This window comes from Pelodiscus sinensis, chromosome 21 (genome assembly GCF_052426305.1).
Source record: "Pelodiscus sinensis isolate ZL-2025 chromosome 21, ASM5242630v1, whole genome shotgun sequence".
Classification (NCBI taxonomy): domain Eukaryota; kingdom Metazoa; phylum Chordata; order Testudines; family Trionychidae; genus Pelodiscus; species Pelodiscus sinensis.
In genome coordinates, this window is record NC_143072.1 from 11,239,346 (window position 1) to 11,254,532 (window position 15,187).

General features: G+C 52.1%; 1 protein-coding gene across 2 annotated transcripts in view; it reads left to right on the forward strand.

Annotated features, from left to right (window-relative positions):
• Nucleotides 1-317: 317 nt before the first annotated feature.
• Nucleotides 318-15,187, forward strand: part of RASL10B (RAS like family 10 member B) — a 39,975-nt gene continuing 25,105 nt past the window's right edge. Inside the window, exons 1-2 of one of the 2 annotated variants that reach the window (XM_006119606.5) lie at nt 888-1,025; nt 12,936-13,307. In XM_006119606.5, the coding sequence (XP_006119668.1) occupies nt 13,092-13,307 (216 nt within the window). In that variant the 5' untranslated portion in view covers nt 888-1,025; nt 12,936-13,091. Of the gene's footprint in view, nt 1,026-12,935; nt 13,308-15,187 lie in introns of both variants that reach the window. The other variant, XM_089772088.1, reaches the window with a different exon arrangement.

The window sequence follows — 15,187 nt, forward strand, 5'->3', positions numbered from 1 at the left end:
TGTGTTTTCTACCCGGTGCATTCACTCTTCCTTCTTTGAATATGTGTCTTTAAGGGCCTGATCTCAACCCAACACACAAACACACTCCACATGTGCCCCTGCACTCCTCCTCTACCCTCCCCCCCCCCCCCCCTCCCATGGACATGGTCTTGGTGCATTGATCCCCTCACCTACACGGCTTAACACTTCACGTCCAGCACATTGGTGCACCTATGCAAACTCCTGTGGTAGTAGTGAGCGCATGCACTCATAATGCACACCAGCTGGGCTTTGCATGAGCCCCTCCTCAGACCAGGCCCAGCCATCCAGTGCCACTAAGAGCCAAAGGGAGAGGGACGCTGCAAGTTCCTGATTCTTTCCCCAGAGCGCCCCCCACTCAGGACTCTGGGGAAAGCAGGATCCTTGGGGCTGCCGGGTGGAGAACTGAGGCGGGGCTCCTGGGAGGTATGGCAATCCAGGGAGATGAGGCTGGTCAAGCCCTTGGAGGAGCTGGACTGCGGCGGTTAAGTGACTTGCCAGAGGTCACCCGGGCGGGCAGGGGCAGAGCTAGGCAGTGGCCTGCTCCCCAGCCCCGCCCCTCCTGAGACCTCGGGCTGTTGCAAAGTGCTCAGGACGCCTCGGGGTCACCCTGGGTCCCTGCTTGCGCGGAGGGGGCTCGTGGCCAGCCGGCCCCAGGCTCGCCCCTCCCCGCGGCGCAGAACCTTGCGAACAGCTGAGCAGGCTCCTGGCTCAAGCCCGGCCCGGCCCGCGGGAACATGGCAGGCGCTGTGACCCAGAGGAGCCGCTTCAAGCCGAGGCGTCCTCCCTTCCCCCCTGCCCTGCACGCAGGGAGCTGGCGAAGGGGCAGCGAGCCCGGGGAAGCGAGGCGAGCTCCCCGGCGAGCCCGAGCGCGGGGCCAGCGAGCTCGGCCCCCGGCCCGCCCCCGCCACCTGGCCGCAGCAGAGCCCCCGGGGCCGGGGCCGCTGGATGGGAAAGCGCCCCCCGCGCAGCGCCGCGGCTCGTCCTTGGCATCGGACCGCGGCGAGGTGAGGAGCCGGGCTGGGAGGCTCCGGGCCAGGGGAAGCCCCCGGACAAGGCGCCAGCCGGGCGGGGGGCGCAGGTGGCCCCCACGGGCAGGAGCTGAGCCCATCCCCGGGGCCATAAAGTTCCAGCTGGGGGCGGGGGGTCCCAGCAAAGGAACAAACCAGGAATCCAAGTTGAAATTGTGCAGCGCAGGCAGCTGGGGGGCAGCGAGGCCGGGGGTCCTGGGACAGGACAGGGGGAGAAGCCGGTAAGTCCCCCTCCCGCCCAGCTCTGCACAGGGGCAAACCAGTGTTAGTGCATCGCCGGCTCCCTCCGCGGGCAGAGGATGGGCTGCTGCATTGAGAAGTGGGGCAAGCAGCGGGGGCAGAGGCAGGCCTGACAGCGGGGCGCTGGGTACCGGGAAAAGCCTGCTGGAGCCTTCCTGGCCGTGTCAGGGGTCCCGGGACGGGGGGAGATAGGGCAGCTTGGGAAGGTCCTAGGGAGTAGCAGGCAGAGTCCCATGGGGGGAGGGGCAAAGGGATGCTGCCTCTGGGGAAAGGATGAAGTTTAACCTCAACGTGACTCTCGCAGATCCTTCGGGCTCCCAGATCCTGGAATGCTGAGCCCCCCCTCCCCCACACACACTTGTCCCCCCTGCTGCTGTTTGGTGGGGAACTGGAGAGAGGTTGTCAGCCTGGTAAGGAGGGGAGGCTGAAATGTGAGATGCTTCCAGACCTTCCCGCTAGGATTCAGGGCTGGTCAGTGTCACCGGAGCCCCACTCCCTTGGCCTCCCTCTCCAGGGCTCAGGGATCTCCTCCCCGCCTGGCTTCCTGGTTGGTCAGTCCCACAAGCACTCCCCGGGCTCCCTGTTACACCCAGTTAGTTGCTAAGGTTCCATCTGGGTGTCCCTGACTTTCCCTACAGCATATTGTGGTGTGCGCTGGTGGGCGTAGCAGCTTATTTTTCTTCCAACTCTGCCACATAAACTCTCATGCATATTCAGGCACCGCGATCCTAACACACGGTCCCCAGTGACGCGTTGATGGGCACCTGCTGGCTGCTTGTGCCCTCCTGTGTGTGTGTGCTCACAGCATGGGCCGTGTGCACACACCAGAGTGCACGTGTCGTACATGGACCCTGGCACTCATGTTCCAGGGGTCGCGGCAAAGGCTGACTTGCTGGTGTCGCCATGGGCAGCCATGTGCGGAGGGCCCCCCGGGTGCACCCGTTCATTGCACACGTGCACTATTTACGTGCAAACTCTAACTGCTGAACTCTGCTACAAGGGGCTGTAAGAAGGTGGATGTTTGTCCAATATAAAAGTCTGCTGGACTGTGCTGCTTGCTACTTTGGCTCAGGGCCCAGCTGCCGATTTGGTTTAGCCATAGAGTTCACTTTTCAGTCTGTATAGCAGACCTCCCTTCAGAGAGGTGACCACTTCAAAAATGTGGAGAAAAACCAGGGGCCTTCCCACTCTGCCTTTATACGGCCCCCCGGCTGCAGGACCCCAGCACCTCACACTCGCTCCGTGTATTGAGCCTCATCCCTGCAAGGCAGGGCAGGGCGGTTGTCCCCATTGGGCAAGTGGGGAAACTGAGGCACATAGCAACTAATGGCCTCTCCAAGGCTTCATAGGAAGACTGTGGCTGCAGAGCTTATTGAATCCCGGTCTCCCTGATCCTAGTTTAGCACCCTAACTAGTGGGCCATCCTTCCAGTCTCTCACACCTTTGTGCAGTTGGCTTCCATGCAGGCCTCTTCCCCTGTGCCCAGGAAGGGGCCCCAGTCCTGGGAGGAGGAGGGTTTGCCTAGTGGTTAAAGCACAAGGTGGTCAGCAGATCTACAGTCTAGTCTCCGCCATTAGCCTGCTGGGTGACCTTGGACAAAGTCATGCCTCAGTTTCCTCCTCTGTTGGGCAGGGCTAACAGTCCAAGGAGGCTGGGGCACCCTGATTGGTTGCAGAGCACTGGAGGATGGGCTAGGAGATGTCTGATTATTTCCTTACCATTCCAGTTTCTTCCTTTAGAAATCCACGTGGTGGTTTCCTTTGGTGGGAGGGCAGGAGATGGGCCTAGAGACAAGACAGGGAGCCGTCTAGGGGGCTGCTGTGGCGGGAGGGAGCGAGGTGTGTTTTGGAGCTTTCTGCTTCCCAGAGCCCACAAACCACGGGTCTCTTCCTCAGACAAAACAAGCAGCTGCTTTGGATGCAGCATCCTATGCCGGCTGTCTGGAGACAGGGCCCAGCTGCGGGAGTAACCGGCTCCCTGCCAAGCCCCCTTGCCTTCTCTGGAAGAAGGACCTCCTGCGAAGGCAACTCATGGCTCCATCCTCTCCCCCCCCAACTCCTTCTTCCGGCAGCCTGGGGCCCAATCCCAAACTCTGGGAACGAGTGGGGCAAGAGAGCCTGGGCCTGGCATTGCCATGCACCCCCCCACAAACCCATCCCAGGCCCTCTCAAAAGCAAATGGAATTTCTTTTGGGGCAAAAAAATGTGGTGACGAATGCTGGCCAAAACCAGGGCTCGCCGGCTGCATCCCTCAGCTCCATGCACAAGGATCTACCTGTCTTATTAGCATTGGCCTGGCGGCTTGCTTCTCAGCCAGTAGTTATGTTGCCCTCAAGTGGAGGTGACCTGCAAAGAGGCTAAAAGCCTTAATACTGCTGTGAGCTAAGGGAGCTGCTCCAGCATCATAGAACCATAGAGCTGGAAGAGACCTCAGAAGGTCGAGTCCAGCCCCCTGCTCTAGGCAGGACCAATCCCAACTAAATCAACCGGCCAGGGCTTTGTCAAGCAGAGACTTAAAAATTTCTAGGGATGGAGACTCCACCACTTCCCTAGGTAACCCATTCCAGTGCTTCACCACCCTCCTAGGGAAATAGTTTTTCCTAATATCCAACCCAGACCTCCCCCAATGTAACTTGACACCATTAAGAACATAAGAACGGCCATACTGGGTCAGACCAAAGGTCCATCTAGCCCTACTGTGGACCCATCTGCCGACAGTGGCCAGCACCAAGTGCCCCAGAGAGGGTGGACCGAAGATAATGATCAAGCGATTTGTCTTCTGCCATCCCTCTCCAGCCTCTGACAAACAGAGGCCAGGGACACCATTTCTATCCCCTGGCTAATAGCCTTTTATGGACCTAACCTCCATGAAATTATCTAGCTTCTCTTTAAACTCTCTTATAGTCCTAGCCTTCACAGCCTCCTCTGGCAAGGAGTTCCACAGGTTGACTATACGCTATGGCTGTGTCTACACGGGCATGAATTTCCGGAAATGCTTAAAACGGAATACTATTCCGTTTTCAGTTTTTCCAGAAAAGGAGCGTCTACATTGGCAGGCTGCTTTTCCGGAAAAGCCCTTTTTCCGGAAAAGCATCTGTGGCCAATGTAGACGCGCTTTTCCGGAAAAGAGCCCCGATCGTCATTTTCGCGATCGGGGCTTTTTTCCGGAAAAGACTACTGGGCTGTCTACACTGGCCCTTTTCTGGAACAGTGTTCCGGAATAAGGACTTATGCCCGAGCGGGAGCAGCGTAGCTTTTCTGGAATAGCGGCTGATTATGTACAGTAGAGCGTCGTTGCTTTTCCGGAAATTCAAGGGCCAGTGTAGACAGCTCGCAGCTTATTCCGGAAAAGCGGCTGATTTTCCGGAATAAGTGGCCCAGTGTAGACAGAGCCTATGTGAAGAAGAACTTTATTTTATTAGTTTTAAACCTGCTACCCATTAATTTCATTTGGTGTCGTCTAGTTCTTCTATTATGGGAACTAATAAATAACTTTTCTTTATCAGCCCTCTCCATACCACTCATGATTTTATAGACCTCTATCATATCCCCCCTCAGTCTCCTCTTTTCTAAACTGAAAAGTCCCAGTCGCTTTAACCTCTCTTCATATGGGACCCGTTCCAAACTAGTACTTATTTTAGTAGCCCTTTTCTGAACCCTTTCCAAGGCCAAAATATCTTTTTTGAGGTGAGGAGACAACATCTGTACACAGTATTCAAGATGTGGGCGTACCATAGTTTTATACAGAGGCAGTAAGATATTCTGTGTCTTATTTTCTATCCCTTTCTTAATAATTCCTAACATCCTATTTGCCTTTTTGACCACCGCTGCACTCTGTGTGGAAGTTTTCAGAGAACTGTCCACGATAACTCCAAGATCTCTTTCCTGATTTGTTGTAGCCAAATTAGCCCCCATCATGTAGGTATAGTTGGGGTTATTTTTCCCAATGTGCATTACTTTACACTTATCCACATTAATTTTCATTTGCCATTTTGTTGCCCAGTCACTCAGTTTGGTGAGATCTTTTTGGAGTCCCTCACAGTCTGCTTCTGTCTTGACTATCCTAAACAGTTTGGTATCATCTGCAAACTTTACTACCTCACTGCTTACCCCTTTCTCCAGATCATTTATGAATAAGTTGAAAAGGATTGGTCCCAGAACTGACCCTTGGGGGACACCACTAGTTACCCCTCTCCATTCTGAAAATTTACCATTTATTCCTACCCTTTGTTTCCTGTCTTTTAACCAGTTCTCAGTCCAAGAAAGGACCTTCCCTCTTATCCCATGGCCTTGTAATTTACACAAGAGCCTTTGGTGAGGGACCTTGTCAAAGGCTTTCTGAAAATCTAAGTATACTATATCTACTGGATCCCCCTTGTCCGCATGTTTGTTAACCCCTTCAAAGAACTCTAATAGATTAGTAAGACAGGATTTCCCTTTACAGAAACCATGTTGACTTTTGTCCAACAAATTATATTCTTCTACATGCCTCACAATTTTATTCTTTACTATTGTTTCAACTAATTCGCCCAGTACTGAAGTTAGACTTACCGGTCTGTAATTGCCAGGATCGCCTCTAGAGCCCTTTTTAAATATTGGTGTGACGTTAGCTACCTTCCAGTCATTAGGTACGGAAGCCGATTTAAAGGATAGGTTACAAACCACAGATAATAGTTCAGCAATTTCCCAGTTGAGTTATTTTAGAACCCTTGGATGAATGCCATCCGGTCCTGGAGATTTGTTAATATTAAGTTTTTCTATTTGTTCCAAAACCTCCTCTAATGACACTTCAATCCGGGACAGTTCCTCAGATTCATCACCCACAAAGGACAGTGCAGGTTTGGGAATCTCCCTAACGTCATCAGCCATGAAGACTGAAGCAAAGAAATCATTTAGATTATCCTCAATGGCTTTATCGTCCTTTATTGCTCCTTTTATATCTCGATCGTCTAGGGGACCCACAGTTTTTTTTTGCAGGCTTCCTGCTTCTAATGTACTTAAAAACATTTTGTTATTTCTTTGAGAGTTTTTGGCTAGCTGTTCCTCAAAATCTTTTTTTGCTTTTCTTATTACGTTTTTACACTTGATTTGACAGTGTTTATGTTCTTTTCTATTTATCTCACTAGGATTGGACTTCCACTTCTTAAAAGATGCGTTTTTGTCCCTCACTGCTTCTTTTACATGGTGGTTAAGCCACGGTGACTCTTTTGTAGGTCTCTTACAATGTTTTTTAATTTGGGGTATACATTTAAGTTGGGCCTCTTATTATGGTGTTTTTAAAAAGTTTCCATGCAGCTTGCAGGGATTTGGCTCTAGTCATTGTGCCTTTTAATTTCTGTTTAACTAACCACCTCCTTTTTGCGTAATTCCCATTTTTTAAATTAAATGCCAGAGTGCTGGACTGCTGAGGTGTTCTTCCCACCACAGGAATGCTAAATGTTGTTATATTATGGTCACTATTCCCAAGCGGTCCTGTAACGGTTATCTCCTGGACCTGATCCTGCGCTCCACTCAGGACTAAATCGAGAATTGCCTTTCCCCTTGTGGGTTCCTGTACTAGCTGCTCCAAGAAGCAGTCATTTAAGCCATTGAGAAATTTTATCTCTGCTTCTCTTCCTGAGGTGACATGTATCCAGTCAATATGGGGGTAATTAAAATCCCCCATTATTATAGAGTTCTTTATTTTGGTAGCCTCTCTAATCTCCCTCAGCATTTCAATGTCAGTATCGCTGTCCTGGTCAGGTGGTTGGTAATATATCCCTACTGCTAATGTCTTATTATTGGAGCATGGATTGTTCCTTGTTCTGCCATCCGTCTCTACTGTGAACAGCCTTTCTCCATCCTCTTTGGAACCTCCCTTCAGGGAGTTGCAGGCTGCTATCAAATCCCCCCTCACTCTTCGCTTCTGCAGACTAAACAAACCCAAATCCCTCAGTCTCTCCTCATAAGTCATAGGCTCCAGCCCCCTAATCATTTTGGTTGCCCTTCACTGGACCCTCTCCAATGCATCCACATCCTTTTTGTAGTGGGGGGCCCAGAACTGGACGCAATACTCCACCATGGCTGTGGGTTGAGTGGGGGAGACATGTATCCGGCACGATGGGTGGGGGAGTGTGAGGACGGTGATGCAGGCCGGGTTGCTTTGTGACCCGACAGTGCCACATGCCTGTTGTTCGTGTGGAAACCTGACATGGATACTGGTGTGAAGCTGCCTGGCCAAGCGAGGCTTCAGATTCTCACCAAGTCAAATGCCCCGATGCTGGGACTCAGTGGCTTGGTTCCAGGAGGGAGAGCCTATTGTCGCCAGCACTCTAGTGCTAGTAGCTGAATTCCAACCTGGGACCCAGGAATATGGGTCAATGTGACCAGGGGGAAGCCTGTGGAGCGATCAGATGAAACCGTGCTCAGAGGAATAGGTGAGTGTGGCAGGCGGAAAGAATGCAGGGGCAAAAGAAGGCTCTGTAGTGCCTTCCATGTGCACATTCCCAAGAGCTTTACAAACATTAATTGAGGCTTCCAGCCCTCTGAGGGAGATCAGTAGTAGTATTCCCATCTTACAGCGGGGGGAAGCAGAGTCCTGGAAGAGAGAAGGGGCTAGTGCAAGATCAAGTTAGTGGCCAAGTCCGGAATAGAATAGTCCCAACTCCCCATCCTTTGCCATGGTCTTTTTGGGGACAAGAGAAGAGAAGCGAGCTGGCTGCGCTGTGGCTGCTGGTAGTCGGAGCTGCCGTCCTGTAAGAGCAAACTAGACAAACACACGTGTCAAGGGAGAGAAAAGAGCAGGCCTGGACTGGACTCTCATTTGCAGCCTTGCTGCCTGGCACATGGTCTGATCACTACACTGAGCCCTGGCGTGGTGGTGCTTAAGGCATTGCATAGAGCCATTCCTGCGCCCCGAGCAGCGGGTGCGCGACGCATGTGTGGCCCCGCCCCTCACCGCACTGCGCACCTTACAGCTGCCATCAGGCGCCCCCCATAGGTTGGTGCCCCGGGCAGCTGCCCGGCTAACCTCCCGCTTAATCCAGCCCTGCATATAGCCACCCCTCAGGTCACAGCGCTGGTGTAAAATCTACAGGCTTGACTGGCTTAGACAGGGTAACATGGGGAGGGGTAAAAGGGTGACGGAAGGTGGGGAAGGAAAAGGAGACACATGGGGAGCAGGCGCACTCTCAGCTCCTTGGCAGGGGTAGGAATTTAGTGGGAGCCTTTGGAGTTGGCAGTGTGATTGGGGACTGAGCTGTGGCCCTGCCTGCTCAGCATCAGGACCATGAAGGCACAGAGGTGTATCTCTGAGTACCAACAGGCGTGGCTTGCTCCTTCCTTGCCTTTAAATAAGCCAGCAGCCATGTCTGTCCCTCTCTTTATCGTCTGTGAGCTCCCCGAAAGGAAGGGCTGAGCAGAACCGCCCATCCCCCCTTACTTCGTTCAGCGGTTAGACTGAATTTCCAACCTGCCCATTTTGGTTTATTGCTTTCTGATCCCCCCCCCCCTCCACACACACTCTTCTTGCTTACCTGGCATAATCTAACCCGGTCCTTGAGTTAGAGCAGGAGGCCTTTGGGTTTGTACTAGTTCAGTGTCTCCCTTGTGCACTTTTGTCTTGTTGTTACAGTGTATGATGACACTTACAACTTTGTTCCACTTTTCCCCAGAAGTTCGCAGGCGGGGCAAAGTTGCAGGCCCAGTTATCCCCATATACTCAGGGACAACACTGGTAACCACAGTTGGCCAGCCCCGCACTGCTGCAGGGAGTGGGCCAGGGCTTGCCAACAGGGCAGACCTGAGCCCACACTGAGCTCCCTGTTTATTTTGGCTCTTATGAGGCCACATCTGGAGGATTGTGTCCAGTTCTGGGCCCCCCACTACAAAAAGGATGTGGACGCATTGGAGAGGGTCCAGCGGAGGGCAACCAAAATGATTAGGGGGCTGGAGCATATGACTTATGAGGAGAGGCTGAGGGAGTTGGGTCTGTTTAGTCTGCAGAAGAGAACAGTGAGGAGGGGATTTGATAGCAGCCTTCAACTTCCTGAAGGGAGGTTCCAAAGAGGATGGCGAGAGGCTGGTCTCAGTAGTGACAGGTGGCAGAACAAGGAGCAATGGTCTCAAGTTGTGGTGGGAGAGATCCAGGTTGGATATTAAGAAAAACTATTTCCCTAGGAGAGTGGTGAAGCACTGGGATGGGTTACCTAGGTAGGTGGTGGAATCCCCATCCCTAGAGATTTTTAAATCTCGGATTGACAAAGCCCTGGCTGGGTTGATTTAGTTGGGATTGGTCCTGCCTAGGGCAGGGGGCTGGACTTGACCTTCTGAGGTCTCTTCCAGCTCTATGGTTCTATGATTCTTTTCTGAATTATCTGCTTCCCTGGCTTAGACATAAAGAACCCCCTTTTCTTTCTTAACTGCCTATGTCTGGAGGGCGACACATGCATTTTAGAGTACAACCAGACCTCTGCAACAATGAGTCCATTGAAGTCAATGGAAGTTGGGTAACTGATTGTAGAGGAGCTAGAGTGCGGTTGTTTGAATGTGTCTCCAAATGCATCTGTACCGCTGTGTGTGTGCATTGTTATTTGCCTGTCTGTGTGACTGTAGCCAGGTGTGTTTGTCTGCGGGCAGCATTGGGGTGTGTGTCTTTGAGGTGGCGTGTGTGGATGACCATCAATGTGTGTGTCCATCTGTCTTTGTCTCTGCGTACAGTGCCTGTGTGTATCCATGCCTGTGAGTCCCAGAGCATGCCTCTGCTTGTGTGTGTGTACGCACGTGTCCTTGACCAGCGTGTCCACGTTTGTCTCCAGACATGAGTGTGCGTCTCTCCATATGTGTCTACGTCTCTAGTACTCAATGGATGTGTCTAGACTGGCCAGTTTTTCCAGAAAATCCGCCACTTTTCTGGAAAAACTTGCCAGCTGTCTACACTGGCCGCTTGAATTTTCGCAAAAGCACTGACTTCCTACTGTAAGTAATCAGTGCTTCTTGCGGAAATACTATGCTGCTCCCATTCAGGCAAAAGTCATTTTGCGCAAAACTTTTGCGCAAAAGGGCCAGTGTAGACAGCTCAGATTTGTTTTGCGCAAAAAAGCCCCAATTGCGAAAATGGCGATCGGGGCTTTTTTGCGGAAAAGCGCGTCTAAATTGGCACGGACGCTTTTCCGCAAAAAGTGCGTCCGTGCCAATCTAGACTCTCTTTTCCGAAAATGCTTTTAACGGAAAACTTTTCCGTTAAAAGCATTTCCGGAAAATCATGCCAATCTAGATGTAGCCAATGGATCTGCATGCTTAGAAATTAACCTCCATCAAGCTAATCGCATTACTGATCAAACCCTGAAATTAAACATTAAACCCCTTCATGCAGCAGAGTGACAGCCCCGGCTAAATGCAACTCCCCTTGTCCAAGCAAAGAGAAGATGGATTTCCCAGCTCTGGTGGGGGAGGTGTCGCTTTAGGAATTCCTGAAACTAGCTGCTGAATTCCACGTCTGCATCACCCCAAGAGCCTGTACTTGTTTATCCCCATTTCTCAAGGAGAGCTGAGTAAATAACTAGTTTTGTTTGGTTCCGGTGACAAACGAAAAAATCTGAGTCGGAGGGAGCTTGGTTCAGTTCAAACCAAAAAAGCTTTTTTTTCTTGCTGAAAGAAACCAAAAATAAATAATTTCAGGGCAAATAAAACACGTTGTGGGACCAAAAACTGGGTTGTTTTCAGGGATTTTTCACCTTTTTTTTTTCTATATGCAAAATTTCCAAATGTAACATCAAAATGCTCTAAAACTCTTTCGTCTCTGGCCTACACTGGGTTCTCGGAGGGGCTGCTACCTGGCCACCTTGTCTTTCTTTCCAGGGCTGACTCCTTTGGGATAGCAGCTGTCAAAAACTTTCACCTTTGGGCTGCCCAATTTTGGGGCCCACGGAAACAGCATGGAAAGTTAATCTAAATTAAGGTTTAAAGTGGATCATTGCGGGAAGTCCTTGTGTACCTATTCTTATTCAGAATTCACCTGGCCCTAATGCCTTTAGTTTGCTTCACGTGAATTAAGCTAACCTGAATTCGGACCACTTGAACGCTGACTAAGAGCAAGCGAACGGGTTCTTATTTCCCCGTGGTTGGAATTGATTTGTGGCAGCCTCTCTGGGCTCGTTGCCTAAAGCTAGGGAAGGGGTCGGTGGTGGGGGAAAGCTGAGCTGACAGGGTTCCCTCCGCCCAGGGAGCAGTGTGATTGCAGTCCTGCTGCTCCTCTGTTCCTGTTTTCCACCTAGGGGGTTTCAGTCATCTGGAGCTAGACCTGCCTTGTATCCTTTACAGGGAGCTGTGCATGGGCTCTGCTGTTGGGGCAGGTGACGTGTTGCTGGCTTAGCACTGGGGCGGCACCCTCAGCACGCGTATGCTTTGTGCTCTCCTGGCAAGCTGCAGTCACACTCGGGCCAGGACTGCTAATGCTGGCTCTATGAAATAAGGCTAATCCAGGCTCATGCTTCAGGGCAGAAGCTAGCTGCCTGCAGGGGTCAGGAAGGAAGTGGGGCCCCACCATTGGAAGCTCTGTGCAATGGGCTGTGGGGAGAATGTGCCTGCAGCTAGCAGCTGAATGTTGGAATGGGAACGAGGTGGGCAGGAGCGGACTATGGGCCTCTGGACTGAGCCAGCAGAGGAGGGGCAGGATGGCAGGCTGTGGAGCCCTGTGGAGTGAAAGGCAGGATACTGGTCTCTGGACCAGTCCAATATTGTTTGAGTCTGTTACAACCAGTGTGTGCTACTAGGGTGGCTGTGACCTGTTTGCTCTCTGCTGAGGTGTTACACCCTGGAAAGAGGGTTGCGCTGTTGCCCTTAAACAAAGTGCTCTGTCTGCAGCCCCTTTTTCCACCAACCTGTTGCACAATAGGGTATGTGCCTGGCTGCTTCCTCCACCCCAGAGGTGGCTGCATGTCCCTGACGCTACATGTAGCGAGTTTGTCAAACTGGGTGAGTTGCAGAATGCTTTCGCTGCTCATGACGGTCTCCCTTGTAATTGTTTTTAAAAAGGGAGGTTGTGACTTAATTTCTTGTCTCATTGCCCTGCACTATAGCAGGTTACCAAACTCTCTGGCACCTTCTGCCCCCTCTGAGCCACCATGGCTGTTGAAACGTTGCTGTGCCCTCAGCCCAGCCAAGAGCCAATCCATTCCCTCAACCTCCCTCTCAGCAGCCCCCTGCACCGGGGCAAGGGGGGATGGAAAGGTGCTGCTCTCAGGCAGATGATCCCTTGTGGACCTGCACCAGCTGATGTCATTTAAAACAGTCCCTGGTCAGAATAGGACTGTCAAGGAACTGCTCTCAAGGTGGCACTGAAAGGGAAGATCAGAGAGAGCCAAGGGGAAGAGAAGGGGCAGCTGTAGGACTGCCTAGTAGTTAGGGCTTTTATCTGGCCTTGGTTGAATTTCCTGCTCCAGACAAGTCGCTCACTCTTTCTGTGCGGCTCAGTTCCCCACCTGTGAAATAGGCGTAACGGCCAGGTGGGGCCAGGCAGGTGAATGCAGCATAAGGCTGGGAGAGGCTCAGGTATCATGGCGCTGGAGAAGAGCCGTGGCTAGCCAGGCAGGCCGTGTCATGTGCTGGCAGGAGGCTGCCAGGGCTACTTCTGGAGGAGTCACTGACTGGGTTGCTCTTGGTCTTGCAGTGACTGGCTGGCCTGAAGAGGAAATGCTTCCTGAATGGGGCTGAAACTGCAGCCGCTGGAATATGCAGCCCGGGGGCCTTCCTGGCAGTGCAAACGCAGTGGACTGTGCCAGAGAGCCAATCGCCTCGTCTCAGGGGAGGGCCACGGCCAAGCGGTATGGTGACAACCTTCAAGATCGCCGTGCTTGGGGCTCAAGGAGTTGGCAAGAGCGCCATCGTCCACCAGTTCCTCTACAACGAGTTCAGCGAGGCCTGTGCCCCCACCAAAACGCGGCGCGTCTACCTGCCGGCCGTGGTCATGAACGGCCACGTGCACGACCTGCAGATCATGGACTTCCCCCCCATCACCTCTTTCCCAGTTAACACGCTGCAGGTACGTGGGCCGGGCGCTGGCCCGGGGATGCCAGCCACAGGCCCAGGGGCCGGTTCGTAGCTGTGGGAGTCAGTTCTGATTCTTCCCCAGGTCAGATGTGTGCTGACTCCTCAACTTAAGAGACCCCATAGTATGAGCCTCGAGTCCCCTAATGTGGCATGTGAGGGCTGCCCTCTAAAGTCACTAAACCCCAGTCCGGCAAAGATGTTGCCCCAAGATATTGGTGCGGTAGTTTTTCTCCCAGGATCGTGTTGGGTCAGATTTGCCTGGTAAACAAATGTTGAAGGAGGGGGTTGCTTGGAGAAAGTTTTGTCTAGTACCTGGAGCCTAAGAGGGGAATCAGGACAACTGGAGTCTAATCCCCAAATCATATTATATAGTAGCCTCTAATCATCATGCCTCCATTTCATGTTTGCCAATTGCTTTGAGAGCCTTGGTTGGCAGGCGCTAAACCAGGGAAGGTGTCGTCACTGAGGCCTTGCCCACACTAAATGGAAGATTGTCACTGCTGCAATCCATCTTCTGGAGTTTGATTTAGTGAGTCTAGTTAAGACCTGCTAAATCAAACTCAGAGAAGGCATTCCGTGCTCCTGCTTTTGCAAAGAGTAAGGGAAGATGACAGGAGTAAGCCAGCTCCGGCTACGTATTCTATGTAGTTAGAATTGCATGCCATAAGCCAATCTGCCAGGTCTGGTGTAGACCTGGCCTTAATGTTAAAATATTGCCCTCTGGCTAATTCTCATGATAGGTACGGTATTTGGCAGAGGACAAGCTACAGACTCAGGGGAACTGGTGCCTTTCTGGACTGGAAAGAGTGTGTCTCCGTGAGAATTGCAGGAATCACGTAAACATTGTGACCCGATTATGCAAACCCCAAGTAACAAACCTGCCCAGCTGAGGCTCCGTGCTTAGCCGCTTCTCCAGTCAGTGCATTTGTCATTCTCCCCAGGCCTGAACCCCCAGTTAGAGCCAGATATTTGTAATGCCCTCAGAAGAGCATAGATCATTTTAGATACTTCATGTAGTTTCAGAGGAGAAAGGAGAAAGCAACATTGCCTAGTGGATAGAGAGCTGGACCAGCATTCAAGAGACCTGGCTTCTATTCCTGGTTCTGCCACTGGCTTACTGGGTGACCTTGAGTTCATCCCTGCTCTGTGCCTCAGTTTCCCCAGTAACTAAAAAGCTGGTGTCTTCTGAGCTCGTCCAAGGGACAGCAGGAGTTGGGCTGCTAAACATGGGGCACATTCGGCGTTCAGCGAAACATTGGCACTTGTGCTTTCCTGTAGACCCTGCTGGAGTCGTGCTGGATATGGCAGCCTGGAAGCGTAATTGCCAGCACACGCAGAGGAGCATGCACGGGCCTGGTTCTAGCTGTGCGCTAGGAAGAGCTGTGGCGCAGGCCAGCACAATCCTTTCTGAGAACCTGGGCGGCTCCTCCTGCCACCCCTACGACAGTGCTGTTATTTTTAGCATGCTAGCTTGATCAAAGGACTCGGACCGGGACTAGGGCTGGAAATTCCACCTCCAGCTGCTGTGTAGATGTAGCCACTGACTTAAATCTACGCGGCAGTTTGTCTGTGTGTCTCTTTGTCTGTCTGACTGGCCAAGAACTCCTAAATAGTAAGAACTAGGGCCACCAAATTTGCTATGCAGCTTCCTCTTCTAACTTAAAGCAAGGCCTGGGTTTGGTTGTGCCAAGAAGCAGGGACGTGCACCCCTCCCCCATTTATGACTGCCTCGGCCCCCCCAAACACCCTTTAGGGAGGATCGTGGGGCTGAAGCTCTGTGCACCTCTGATTTGTATAAGGACATTGCTGTCTGCTCCCCTTCGTCAGGGAGTGAGGGGAAAGTGCAAAGTTTTCTGCATTGTTCACTGGCTG